Source organism: Etheostoma cragini, chromosome 3 (assembly GCF_013103735.1).
Source record: "Etheostoma cragini isolate CJK2018 chromosome 3, CSU_Ecrag_1.0, whole genome shotgun sequence".
Lineage (NCBI taxonomy): Eukaryota > Metazoa > Chordata > Actinopteri > Perciformes > Percidae > Etheostoma > Etheostoma cragini.
The window spans coordinates 8653906-8668007 of NC_048409.1; the positions used below are offsets into that span (position 1 = coordinate 8653906).

Consider the following 14102-nt stretch of genomic DNA (forward strand, 5'->3'; position numbering starts at 1 on the left):
CCCCCCCCCCCCCCCACCCACCCACACCGCCGCCATTATGCGGAGCCTCTTCCTGCCTCTCTTCTCAACATATTTTCTGCCAACTATTCAGCCCTCCCCCTGCCAGCGGTCGGAGTGATTAATAGCTACCTTGTGACAGACCAGCATTCAGCAGCTCTGTGCTCTAAAGTCCCACTAAAACTCATGACTCCCTGCAAGATTTAAAAACAAACCGCAGCAAACAGTGTCTCTTTTCTGCTGCGCTACGCTGTTGAAATATCAGCCCATGTATATGACTAAGCATCGGAAAAGTACTTTAGTGTACCAAACTCCACTCAAGAGGCAGACAGCTAATCGTGGGTCTGTCAAGGCTCGTACTGTTCTTGACTAGTATCGAAAAACTGGAAATATATACAGTATATGTTGTTAATATCTTATTTCATAATGGTTTCTTAGGGTTTATACTGTAGTTAACACACTAACTATTTTCATTTCTAAAAGATCCCCCATTCAGTGAAAAAAGAAAAGAAAAGAAAGAAGATGAAAACCCAACCCAAAGACCCAACATTAAACCAAGGAAAAACACAACAGTGGACAATGGGACAGAGGTTTTAAAGAAAGAGGCAATTTAGGACAGACATATAACTTAAACTCCAATGTAATTCATTGACATACCTGTCATCAGTGATGCTGGCAATGTGGCGGCCGTCAGGGCAGAAGCTCACAGAGCGAACCCAGCGGTCATTTGCCCCTCCAGCAAAAATTGGTGATGGAGGAGGGAAGAGATGGCTGGAGAAAGTTGAAAGAAGGAGATTAATAACAGCATCATAGCAACGTTTCCAGGTTAAAAATTTAAATTCACTATTTTAAAATGGTGAGGCTCCCCTACCCTTTACAATTAACCTGCTAGAAAAAAGTTACATAGGCTAAGTTCAAAGAGCAAACTGGCCCAAAATATTTATACAAATAAACAATACATAAGCATGAAAATAAACTCTTGTTTTCCATGGTTCTTAACTGCATCTCAGGGTCTTCAACAGATGGAAAGATGACATGACAACTACATACACTGTCTACTGAGGAAGACCCTGAGGTACGAAAGCTCTAGAAAAAAGATAGTAAGTAATCTTAAGTTAGGATGATTTGTGCTAAAATACGAGACTCCACCATGGCCTGTGTGGTTAGTAATAAACATTGCAGCACCAAAACATCCTGCGTATTGTGTTATTTTCATACCCCAGCTCCAGCAGAACGGTGCCCTTTTGGTGGTCCCACACGATGACCCGGGTGTCATAAGAGGCGGTGGCCAAAAGCGCCCCATCTGGTGAAAACTCACATGACACCACATCATTGTGGTGCCCCTCTAGCTTCCCCATCAAGGTGTACTTATCCATGTTCCATAGGAACACCTGCAACGTGAAGGAAGGATTGTTAAAGCCCATGGAATGGTTACGACTGAATATAGATGTGCTATTTTACACTTATTACTATATGCATGTAGCTATTTTTGAATTAAATTAACAAGAATTAAAAACAGAATTAAACAGTTATTCTCAAATTATGCTCAGTGTCATTGTTATGCTTTGTAACCTTTAACCAGGCAGTAGAAACAGAAGAGAACATGCTACACAAGCAGCAAGGCTATGTCAAAATGCAACACTGAACCTACATTGGCTATCAATATTAACATCTAGTAAATAGTAGTGTTGAACTACAATATCATAATTTCAATCTTTTATTATTTTTAACAAAAGAGGTCTACACAAAAAAAGAGAAAATAAAAACAAGTAGTAACTTAAGGTAACATAAAGTTACTCCACTGGTTTCCCCTGTCAGTTTTAGTTCACTGTGTTTACAATAGGCTCGCAGCTCCGGCAGAAGCCTACGAAGAGAGACAGATACTGCAAGAGAAAAAAATAGTTTATGGCCAAAGGGTTGATACCTCTGGCAACAAACACACACACACACACACACACACACACGCACACGTAATAGTCTGTGGAGGCCTTCTGCTTTTAACAGTCAGCCATGGTCAAAATTTGTACTAATAACATCCTGTTTTGCTCCGGTTTATTAACTTCTGCACCTTGCCACTCTTTGATTGTTCAAAATGTGAAATGCTTTTAAATGCTGCAAACAGCGCTGAACAAATGCACTTAATGATCAAATCACAACAGTCACATGACTATTAATGGTTCAGGTTCTAGTTCGATTTCTAAGCGTTTAATATTTCAGTTTTATTCAGAGTGGCATATCAAAAGTTCTCTCAGGACACTATAGCAGGTCTAGACCACACTATAATTTATAGAGACTAGTGCTGTCAGTTAAACAAGTTATTAACAACGTTAACGCAAATCCATTTTTAGCGGCGCCATATTTTTTATCGTGAGATTAACATTCTTTTTAGCCTAGCATAGTTTGTAGGTCTTTTTACATGCTGTTGCAACAACTAGTAACATTAGAAAAGCTACGTTTTGAGTGGATGGCGAGCGTTAGACGGCAAAATGGATGCCAAAAACATTCTGAATGGAAAGTTTACTTTTTAAAGTTGCCAAATGGTTACATTGACAAGACCAAAGTGATTGGTGTGTTTTGTTGTTGTGAACTGAGCTATCATAACAGCACATCCAGTCTGAAATACCACTTGAGGGCCGAGCACACAGCTGATGCTGATCTTTCCCCTTCCCCTCCCATTAACACCATTTATCGTGATTAAATATTTTAAATTGTTTGACAGCACTAGCAGAGACCCAACAATTTCCAAGAAGTCACACCCCATGTGTTTGCGGATGAAAAGCAGGACAATTTATTGTGGTTCCACTGTGGCTGCCAACAGCAGTAACTCTCACATGCCTTATTTAAAGCAAAAAGGGTCAGAGAACTGCAGATGAAACTGGTTTGTTCTTTTGTAAAAAGGCAACTGCTGAAATTTCTTAGGATATAAATGCTATGCAAAGGCACAAAAAAATATTTCCATTTAAAACCTGAACTAGTCTGAAACTGGCACAATAATTCCATTACAACAGGGGTTAGACAGTGAAGGAAGGGGGCAGGTTGTTTAACTGGTGTGGCTGGCTGAGTTGTTTGCTATGTTTTGCCATTATCAGCATTCCAATGCTACACTGTGTGCTATTACAGAAACATGTATACTGTCAGTGAGAGAAATCCTAATAACAAAAGAAAAGCTAGTATGTGCAGACAGTGGACAATGCTATTCAAAGATGGGGGGTGGGGGAGAAGTGGGATTGGGAGATAGGTGGGGATAAAGGGAGTATTTAACAACCACTTTGACAGTTTTAAACTGAAATTAAAATGAATAGAGGAACTGCAACAGCAGAGTTAGACAGACACGGAGCAGCACCTACGTACAGATCGGCGCCAGGCTGCCCCTGGCCAGGCCTTTGGGCATTGTGCACTGTGCGTCCCTGGTTTACACCGGCTGCTCAAAATGTCAGCGCGGCGCTCCCTTCAAAACCAATCACACACTGAGCTCTGCTACCACCTGTGACAGGAAGAGCAAGACACACACTGTAGGGACACACACAGCCTAACAAAGATACCACCATGTTTACCATTACAACCATGTTCAGATTGATCTAGAGCTGCAACATTGTAGATAAGGTGAACTAACAGTGACCAGTTTATGGAATCAATATCCAGAAACATGTCTGCGGCAAGCATTGCAGAAATTTGAAACGTCAATTTTTTTTTTTTTTTTTTAATCCGACATTTGATTGATATAAAAAAGTGTTCAAAATTGTTTCAGTGATTGTCCCTTAAGATATTCCCCTGCTGTAATGATTAAAGGTACAATATGTAACATTTCTGCACTAAAATGTCTAAAAACAACTAGACCTATGTAATTTATTTTGTAGAGTTGTGTACTTCCACTATCCTAAATGTTTCCACCAATGTTCAAACCCAGAAAAAACTCTTACTTTATTTTAATGACACAGGACGTTTCATTTAGCCTCCTGTCCGTGGTTTCATTAAACCTTTGACCCCTCTAATTACCCAAATGATACGTTTGAGAGTATCGTAAATCATCCAACGTCCCAGAAAGAACAAATACTCAGTAACCGTATTACAGCTTGCTTTCTGCCAAACAGCATCATTTTGTCATTGATTACATGCCACTTACGACACAGTAATACAGCAGAGATCTTATTTATTGATACATCTCAATATCAACTGACCAAATCCAGAAAATGTAATTACTACGTGTTGGAGAAACTGCAGCTATTTTATCAGAATGACATTAATAAACATTACGATACGTAACCTGGATAAAATTGTAATGGATAAACACATCCGTGAACAGATATATTTTAATCGGCACTTGTCTTAAACATGAAAACTACCAAAAAATGCCAATTCACAATGTCATCAAAAGTCCTTGTTTACATGCAGAAAATTACATATTGTACTTTTAAAAGATTTAGTTTGGTCATACCCACATAAAATGCTTTTTGGAGGTATCTGAAATATATAATAAAACAAGATGGCTTCAGCTTTATAACAATAAAAACAGTTGCCTACTCTGCATGCACAATTCAGAACACCAAAAGCCAGTTTTTTTCCACTGCAAACAAAACCAAACAGAATCTAGAAGCAGGAGGCCCAACTTTCAAGGACACTGAGCACAGTTAGTTCTAAGGTGGAGCTGGGAGGGGAAGGCAGATAGGTTTTCAATTGTAAGTTGATTGAGCATAACTTGTCACAAGCAATTAAACAAAGTTTTGCTAGCAATCCCATTAAAAGGAAAAAGGAACTTGTGTACATACTGCTTTGCCTGCGCCGACTGAGCACAGGATCGACGAGTCAGGGGAGAAGGCGCTGCAGTACACCCAGTTCTGATGCCCCCGCAGAACCTTCACCATGTTACCTACAAGGCACAAACATCCTTGCATTATTGCATTTTTAGTACCTTTATTTGATGCCAGACAATAGAGAGTTATGGCAGACAAAATAACCACTGGGAGAGAGGGGTGATAGCAGATCCAACAAAGTAGTCTTTATTGAGGACGTTCCACGTCCACCATTGTTCTGGTGTGGTCAGAAATTCCGCTGGGTGTCTGTCACTTTCTGCTTTCTTTGTGTTGAGTTCTAAAGTGCGTTGGAGTTATCGATTTTTTTTACTATTGCAAAAGGCCCACTGCGTAAAGGAGTAAACCTCTATATGTAAGCCACCGCTCTACCAGCTGAGCTGTCCGGGCACCCCACTGTGGAGGACTATGGTTAACTGCTCCGTAAATCTCTGCAGGGTAAATCCAGACAGTTGAATGACCAATCTCAGTTTTCTGTCGCAACATACACGGTCCACAAAAAGTAGTTCCTTCATGAGACCATTTGTAGAGTCACTGTCATTGTGTCTGGGGATTAGCGGCGCCCAAGACGATTGTGATTGGTTCAAAGAAACGCCAATTAAGCAGAGAACGTGTTTCTCCCATCCAGGAATGTTGTGTGGGCTAGTCAGTGGACATGTAGCATGCAATTAAAATGTTTAGCCATTAGGGTGGGCACATAACACCTAGGTAGATAGTACCTTATTTAGATTTATTACATTTCCCACAATAACAACATTTGATCACCATTCCATTCTTGTGGTCTGTACTACAAAAGGATAAGCTGGACAAATTCAGTTTTTTCAGAGAAAAGAACAGCTCTACATACCATCATCTTTAAGGTCCCACACACGGAGGGTCTTATCTCTGGATGCAGAGACCAGCACAAGACTGCCATCAGGAGCAAAGGTCAAGTCTCGCACTACATCAGTATGGTCCATCAGATTCAGCAACAGTTTTCCTGCAGCAAGACATGGTAAGATTGAGTCTGTTTACTTAAAATACCTACTGATGGGGATATGACGAGACAAGATTGGGTTCACGAGAAGGAGTCAAGATTTTAATTCTATTTTAAAGAAAACTTAAATTAAAAAATTTGACTGGAAAAATAGTCTTCACTCACCAATGTTACAACATAACCAAGCGTTTCATTGCAGCAGTAAACAAGAAAGTAGGCCGCTCTTGTATTGATTCATTATTCTCTTCTCTTTGTTTAATTTCATATAATATAAAGTTAGAGGAAGAGAGCAATCCGCGCGAGTCAGCGCCACACTAAAATGCAGTCAGTCAATGTGTGTCGGCAGGATTGAGTAAGTGACAGAGAGAGCGGCCGTGCCCTCTGACTTTCTAACGCTGGGTTCTACTTGCAGCTTTTTACAACTGCAACTCCACTACCACTATGCTAAATTGAACTCGATCTGGTCACAACTCTAGCTTCTGATACCTGCTATTGACAGTATGCCAATTATAAAGTGCTTTAGAGTGTACAGAAACCTTTTATTTTAGATTCCATCTCTCACAGTTGAAGTGTACCTGACAAAAATTACAGACATCTACATGCTTTGTAAGTAGGAAAACCTGCAAAACAGGCAGTGTATCAAATACTAAGTGTGTTTAAACCCCCCTGCTGTTGACAGTTTTAGTACAAATTATCAAGTGGCTGCCAAGTCATTTTTTTGGCAACAACTAGTTCATAGCATACTTTTAGCTTAAAAATGGAAAAAGGAACTGGACGTAATGCAGTGTATATGACTGCAAAGAAGGCAATAACTGTATTTGCTAGATGCATCTCCAGCTGTAAACAGACAGTGTGTTTGGGCTGCTGGCGTCTGGTGATTGGACAGTGAAAATGAGCTATGACCTAAGAAAATCTTTTGTTCTCTTTCCTAATCTAAATACCTTAAATACCTAGTTAGATTACCAACTAATGAAGATTAACTAGGAAACCACTTCTAATTAACAGAAATGTTTCCTCACCAGTGTACACATCCCAGATCTTGATGCGACCATTGTTGAGGCCTGTTGCCAGAAGCAGCTGGTCCTGACCAAACCTGAAGCGGTGCCACTCAATGTTAACACAGCGGCTCTGCTTCTCCGGCACCGAGGAGCCAAAGGCCAGGCCCCAGACGGTGTCACCGCAGTCAATTGTGTGTTCGCGGGGCTCGTCGGCAGCTGGGATTACCTGGCCGCCAAAGCTGTTCTGACCAGACCGACAACCCAAGCTCGAGGCATTGGTTGACTCTCCAGCTTTGGCCACAGAACTACAGCAACAGAGAAGGATGTAAGAGATTAATGAGAGACAAGAGTACTGAGAGCTAACAATTGACAGTTTGTTTTTTTAAACAGAGATTTCTATCTAGTCTCCAACCCAAATGCACATCAAAACTGTTAGCAGCAAGGCCCCAGCACTATCTATTAAAGGCAGTGCACTATGGGACACACTTCCTCCAGCTATAAGGGAGTGTCCCACTCTGGCCTCCTTTAAGAGCCAGGTAAAGCTGTGGCTTAGAGCTAACAAAACGTGTAACCACCGCTAACTTGTTTTTATATTTTTCTACTAATGATTCGTCTTATTTTTCTTTTTTTTCTTCTTGTCTTGTTGAATGCTAATATCCTATGTCTTTTGTGTAAACTCCAACCTGCCTATTGGACTGCAGATGGAAATTAGCCCTTGGGCTACAATCTGACACATTTACATGTACTGTTGTGCATGTTCATCAATGTGCATTGTCCTGAATGAATAAATAAATAAATAAAATAAAATAAAATAAAAATAAAATAAACATAGCTCAGTGTACCTATGCCCTGGTGCAAAGCTATAGTGGAAACTAATGTAATTGTTATGTTTTGCTTGGCATGATGTGGCTCAGGCAATGGACCCAGGCTCCTGGAAAATGTCTGTTAACAGATGTACTAGTCAGCTCTGAAGTTAGTGTTTGACACTGCAGAAAAAAAAAAAACATAGTAACAGCCTGCCGTTCCAGAACAACAAGCACTTGGTCTACAGTAACTTTTATGGGGCTCTGGGAGTCACAAGGCCCTATTGAGTGGAAAAATAGCCTGTTGTGCCAAAAGAGAGCTGATAATACAAGCCACATGTCCTTGGCAATGGGAAGCACCTCACTGGCCCAATCCCAAAGTCCAGACTCACAGACTTTGGTGTGCGTGCTTGGAAAATATATTAGGGCTTAGTGATGTATGTATGTGTATGTGTGCGTGTGTGTGTGTGTGTGTGTCTGACATTGTGATATTTTTCCCCCTGCAATATATATTCCAATATGTTTTTTTTTTTTTTTTAAAGATGACAGGTATAGCTGTATTTGGAAATAATAAATCATTCTCGACTACTGGGGTGATTTTGTAGGGGAGTGCATCTACATAGAAGATAAAAATTAAAAAAGGATCTTCTCTAATGTGAACCATTCTTTGTTCAATTTTAATGCTTTACAAACATCAAAGCAAGCGCTGTGACTACTCTTCTAAAGGGATTTTGGAGAGTGAAATTAGGTAGAAAAACAAAAGTTGACTAGCATGACACCATTTTATTCATATAATACTATCAATCTAGGCTAAAGTGTATGACAATGACTGCATGTTGCTTCCTCTAAATTTCAGGTTGTGGTCGACTAGCGGGGCCAGCTTGTTGGTTTGATAAACTTACCTCCATGTCATGCACGCTAGCAACAAACTGTGTATCCAAGAACAATTAAATCTGTGTAAATGACATATCAGACACAGGCTTCTGTAGTTGATTAGTGTTACGTTTCCAGTGTCGCGGCTCCAAACCGTAACGTTAGCTGGGACGGACCTACTTTTCAATGAAGTTTTAACGTCAACATCGCAAAGTCCTGCAATGTGACTATTGCGCACATTACGATGTCGATGCCAATTACAATATCGTTCAGACCTAGCTTACGGCAGTTGTACTTAAGTTTTTCTGCAGGGCCCCCTTTTTTATATACAAACATTTTCAAATATTACATAGACACATAAAATTATTAGTCTGAACTAAAATACTAAAAAGTCAGAGCCTAGAGAGAATTCCCACACATTGACAGTTTACAATTGAAGGGTTTCAAGATAAGTTTAAAAAAATGAACAAAACCTTAAATCTGCATGTTAATGTTGTATTGATCATGGTTGCTACTAGTACTGGTAGTAACTGAGTGAACGTTTCAAATGATACTTACAAGCTCTTCAGACATTTTGTCAAGGGTATGAGCCTGACAATGCGATGCCCCTGAGACCAAGCAAAGTAGGAACCATTGGGTGCAAAAGCTACTGTCCAAGTCTCGCGCCCAGACTTTTGGTCGAAAGGAGCAACAGGCACCCGCAGTTCACCGATGAACTTCGCCTTACCTGGAAAAAACAGACAGACATCACTGTTACTTTAGCTACGCGCATGGATAGGATCACTTAACACGTTGCAGCTCCTCTGCTTACTCAGGCCAACCTACAGGAATTCCAATCATCCCAAAGTTCCCCTTTGCTCACAGGCATGAGTAGGTCTTTCACTGATGCAGGCATCTGTGTGGCTAACTGCGCTAACCAAACCATTGGTACCTAAACAGCAAGTGGGAAACTTTAAGATAAATAAGTTAAAGGCTCTGTAAAAAACGAATTCAAGCAATTACTCATGCATGTTTGTTTATATTATTTTGTTATCAGTTTGTTAACAGGGAAATACCCTCATTGCCAATTTTATCCATACTTGCCTAGCCAATTTGTACAGGATAGTCAGATATGAAAAGTAACCTTCCTCAACTGTCTCAACACACAAGCAGCACAAAGACTAGCATCAGAGATGTTTTTGTACCTTTACAGAGAAGAGTAGAATGCTTGCATATATCCGAGTTACCTTAACACCTTTATAAGATCAAATGTAAATAAATTGAAACGTTATATACAGGGGCATTTCTAGGACTGGAGGAGGTTGGTGGCTTAGCCCAGACCCATTTAAATAAACGGAATGCTATGCAAAACAAATGATTGCCCAGCTTGTTAGTAACCAGTTTATGTTCATTTTGGCTGCCCCAGTTTGTAGATTTTAGAGGACCCAGCATGTGGCCTAATCATAACTGGCAACCCAAAGGCCAAGGTTTTGTTTCCAGATTTGTGTGGTGAGTTATGATTAGGGGGTCTGTGAAAATCTTTAAATTCTCAGAAAACTTTGAGCATTAAATACTTAATTTCCTGCATTATGATGAATTTGTATGCACCCATTTCTAACTTTTTTTACATTTATTTATGCTTACTATATTTACCTCAATCAGTTTATTTACCGTTTTGTAAAAATAGGCCAACAACTGTTTCATAACCACTCGACTTACTGTCATACAGTAGAGGTACAGTACAGTACAGGGTAAGCTCGCAGAGAGTTTGGACTTCCATTAGCTGTTTAAGTTTAATTACTAATGTTAACTAACATGTTTGTTAGCAGTAATTAGCCTGTGCCTATGTTATCTTCTTACATAGAGATAGGGGCGGCTGTGGCTAAGTGGTAGAGCGGTTGCCTCCCAATCGGAAGGTTGGTGATTCGATCCCCGTCGCTGCAGTCATGTCGAAGTGTCCTTGGGCAAGACACTGAACCCCGAGTTGCCCCCGGTGCTGCGCACCGGAGTGTGAATGTGTGTGAACGTTTATCTGATGAGCAGGTGGCACCTTGTACGGCAGCCCCGGCCACAGTGTATGAATTTGTGTGAATGGTGAATGTTTCCTGTAGATGTAAAAGCGCTTTGAGCAGTTGTTAAGACTGGAAAAGCGCTATATAAATACAGCACATTTACATTTACATATACCTACGCTCTCCAACTCTACAAGATTGGGAAGAATTGAGACTTCTCTTGGCAAAGCTACCAAAAGACTAACAACTTTGATGCAGGCTGTTCCAATCACATATACATTGTCATGCTCGGTTGGAGGCTGCGCAGTAACACTTAGTCATCACCGGTAAAAAGTGCTTCTAACATCCTTCACTGGTCTCCGTCATAGACAGTTAAAGAAGTGGACCAAAAGCTCCAGATGTTCTGGACGGAAACCAGTGAAGGAAAATAGAAGCACTTTTCTGGTGATGGCTAGGCGTTACTGTGCAGCCTCCAACTAAGCTTGACGAAGTAGTTGTGAAGGGAGCAAGTGTCTGAGAGTTGTAAGTCTTCTGGTAGCGGTGCCAAGAGAAATCTCAATCATTTGCAATTAGCAGAGACAGGGGAGCGTGGGTATATAAGGAGATAACATAGACACAGGCTAATTACTGCTACCTAAGATGCTAGTTAACTTTAGTAATTAAACCTAAACAGCTAATGCAAGTCAAAACTGTCTGCGTGCTTCTCCTGATAAGGCAGTGATTTGTCGACTATGCGACAGCAAGTAGCGTGGTTATGACGCAATCGTTATGATTTTTGTTGTTGTTTTTTTACAAAAACGTCTGCTACGTAGCCATAACGTGAGGTACAAGGTAACGGAGCCTTTTATACATTATAGTGTTTCTTTAGAAACAAATAACGGACAACTAGAATCTTGAAACGATTCAGATGTAAAGATATTCACTGTCAAAGTGGCGCCAAAATGAATGGCTGTCAATGGGATGCTAACTGTAGGTGATGTCTTCGTTGCATTAACATGGCGTCATGGGAGCTACGCTTACAGGAGAGGCTTACTCCTTTGGTCTCCGTCCAGAACAACGTGTGTCACGCCCCGATGTAAATTGAATACATATTTGAGTCGCTTATGCTCAAATTTAAACGGTTTACGACATAACGTGTCATACTGAAATTTGTGAAATAATAAACTTTTGTCAGTACAAACAGTAACAGAAGATGGAAATCATTTCAACAACCTTTGTTGTGTTTGATTGCAAGCTTGTAGCCAGCAGTGAACAAACTTTGTTACGTAGGTCCATTTTTTCTGTACTGATATTACAGAAGTCTCTTGTTGACATCTAGCGTTAATTGTCGAAAAGTGATGCATGCGGAACTCAAATCTGCACTCGACTTACATAGTTAGCTCCGCTGGTAGCTAAACTATGGGGTCCCGTGTGTTGTTGTGATTGGTCGTAGTGTTATCCAATTGCGTACAATGACATTTTCAAATGCAGTCTTGGTGCCACCCCTTGAGAATGTATTGGACTTATTTGACTATGATTCCTCCGGCAATTATTCATCTGTCTATGGAAAATCAAACCTTTCCTCAGACGGTTGCTAAAGTGATAGATACTAGTCACACCGTACTATTCGCCTCGGAAAAATAGACTGGACAGAGTTACAGTTCTACCATGAGTTCCACAAAAAAAAAAAAAAGGAAATGTAAAATGCAAATCGTTGCGTGTGGACACGCACGTACTTAGCGTCTCGGCGGTGTGTGTGAGGGCATGGAGGGATGGGTCTTTTACAGTAAATGTTTTAGGCTGAGGTTTCAACCAGCCAGATAAAAATCCATTTTAATCCGTTAATTTACACATAAGCGAGACGAGAGAAAACAAACTGTAGTGTACTGTAGTAACCTTATATAAACCATACAGTAAACCAAGCAATACACCTTGGGTTAAATTAAACGTATAGCTAACGTGCATAAAGTTAACGCTACAGACATGAAGGAAGGTAGCTAGCTTTAATGCCAACGTTAGCTGAAACGCAGAAGACAAGACCATTGTACACAACAACAATGCTCACTACAGCCCCTAACGGTAAGCTAACGTTACGCACAACGCTAGTTACTAACGTTAACCCTTTTAGTTGATGTTGACAATCGTTAGCTAATTATTAGCTATATGTCAGGCTGCAACTGACCGTTAAATTAAAAATGTAAAGTTAGCATGTCTACTTACCTATATCATTTTCGTTAATAGAGTCTGGAAAGCTTGCCATCTAAATAAGGGCACAGACCTAAGAGAAAAGCCGAACACAGACGGTAAAACAAAGATATCTAACGCTAAAGGGAATGTGAAATTGGTACGGAATACGGCGGCGCGTTTTCCTCTTCCGCTGTCTACAAAAGTCGGTTGAATTCCTCCGCCAAGCGTAACGTGAACGTCCCTGGTGAAAAACTGTCGTCGTTCGGCCTGTGCCAACGTCTTGTTTTCCTTTTTCGACAACACGCTTTATTTTCACTTTTCAAATATTTAATGCTGTTTGGGTGTTACGCAGATTAAAAAAAAAACAGTCAAACACGTAGTTAGCTAGAGCATTCACTTCTGTAGCCTTCAGTACGATCCCCGTTAGTACAATGGCTTTTTACTGGATGGTTGGCTATTTTCATCAAAAGGAGGAGTGACCAAAAACCGTGGGAGGGTTACGTTGTACGTCAGCACAGTAGCCATGGTAATACTATTAACACCTCCCACAGTACTGCCGTCTATTTTTTTTCTCCTTCCTTTGACTCAAATGTTATAACTATATTGATATTTGAAAAGTGAAACATCTTTAAAAAGGTATCCTTTCATTTTGGGCATGGTGTGTCAGAGGCAACGGAGTCCAAGAAGTTTTACTTCATAAAAAAACCCTTTAATGCTCATAATAATATATTTACAAATATAACTCAAAGAAATCAGACAAGGTATAACAAAATTATATCAAGGACTAAGAAATGCCCTTGTGTACAAGAAAACCTAACTGGAAATCAAAAATAAAACACAAAAATCACTAATAACTTGCTACACAACTGTGGGGAGAAACTACCATGACTAGTCTTCATCTTCTTCAGAAATAGAGTTGTTTAGCCAGAAGTGGAATTCATTTAAAATAATATAAAATTCAACAGTGGCAAATGTTTTCTTCCCATTTGGAGCTTCAATGACTTACAGCAGGGGTGTCAAACTCAATTTCACTTATGGCCACACTGGAAATTAGAATCACATTAAGGGCCAGACATGCTTTTATTTACCAAAAAAAGTCTATGTCTCATATGGTATTCTCACTTAGTTTGGTCGACATAAAGCCCTAAAAAAGTCAGCAAAGAAGTTTCTTAGCCATCGTACAATTAAGCAAATGCAGCAAAACAATGATTTTATTTTTAATAGCAGGCTATCACACAGCCAACTCCCAGCAACCTGTGTCACAGCCTGAATATCTCAACTATCTGTTTTCTGGGAGAGTGTCTGTGTCTCAAAGTCAACAAATCTGGTGTGATAAGAGTGTAAAAAACACGTTCCTGTCTTTTTGGTTTGGCGCACAACTAGGCGTGCCACAATTCATTGTGAACCTAAATTGATATTCAGGCCAGATCCAAATTTACGAGGGGCCGGACTTGGCCCCTGGGGCCTTGAGTTTGACATGTGACTTACAG

General features: G+C 40.2%; 1 protein-coding gene across 1 annotated transcript in view; it reads right to left on the reverse strand.

Moving 5' to 3' along the window:
- wsb1 (WD repeat and SOCS box containing 1) overlaps window positions 1-13064 on the reverse strand; it is a 14923-nt gene extending 1859 nt beyond the window's left edge. The window contains exons 1-7 of the mRNA XM_034866679.1: window positions 12646-13064; window positions 9014-9182; window positions 6801-7084; window positions 5653-5784; window positions 4764-4864; window positions 1216-1388; window positions 655-768 (exon numbers count right to left, since the gene is read on the reverse strand). Of these exons, the coding sequence (XP_034722570.1) occupies window positions 655-768; window positions 1216-1388; window positions 4764-4864; window positions 5653-5784; window positions 6801-7084; window positions 9014-9182; window positions 12646-12685 (1013 nt within the window). The 5' untranslated portion in view covers window positions 12686-13064. The remainder of the gene's footprint in view (window positions 1-654; window positions 769-1215; window positions 1389-4763; window positions 4865-5652; window positions 5785-6800; window positions 7085-9013; window positions 9183-12645) is intronic.
- Between the last annotated feature and the right edge of the window lie 1038 nt (window positions 13065-14102).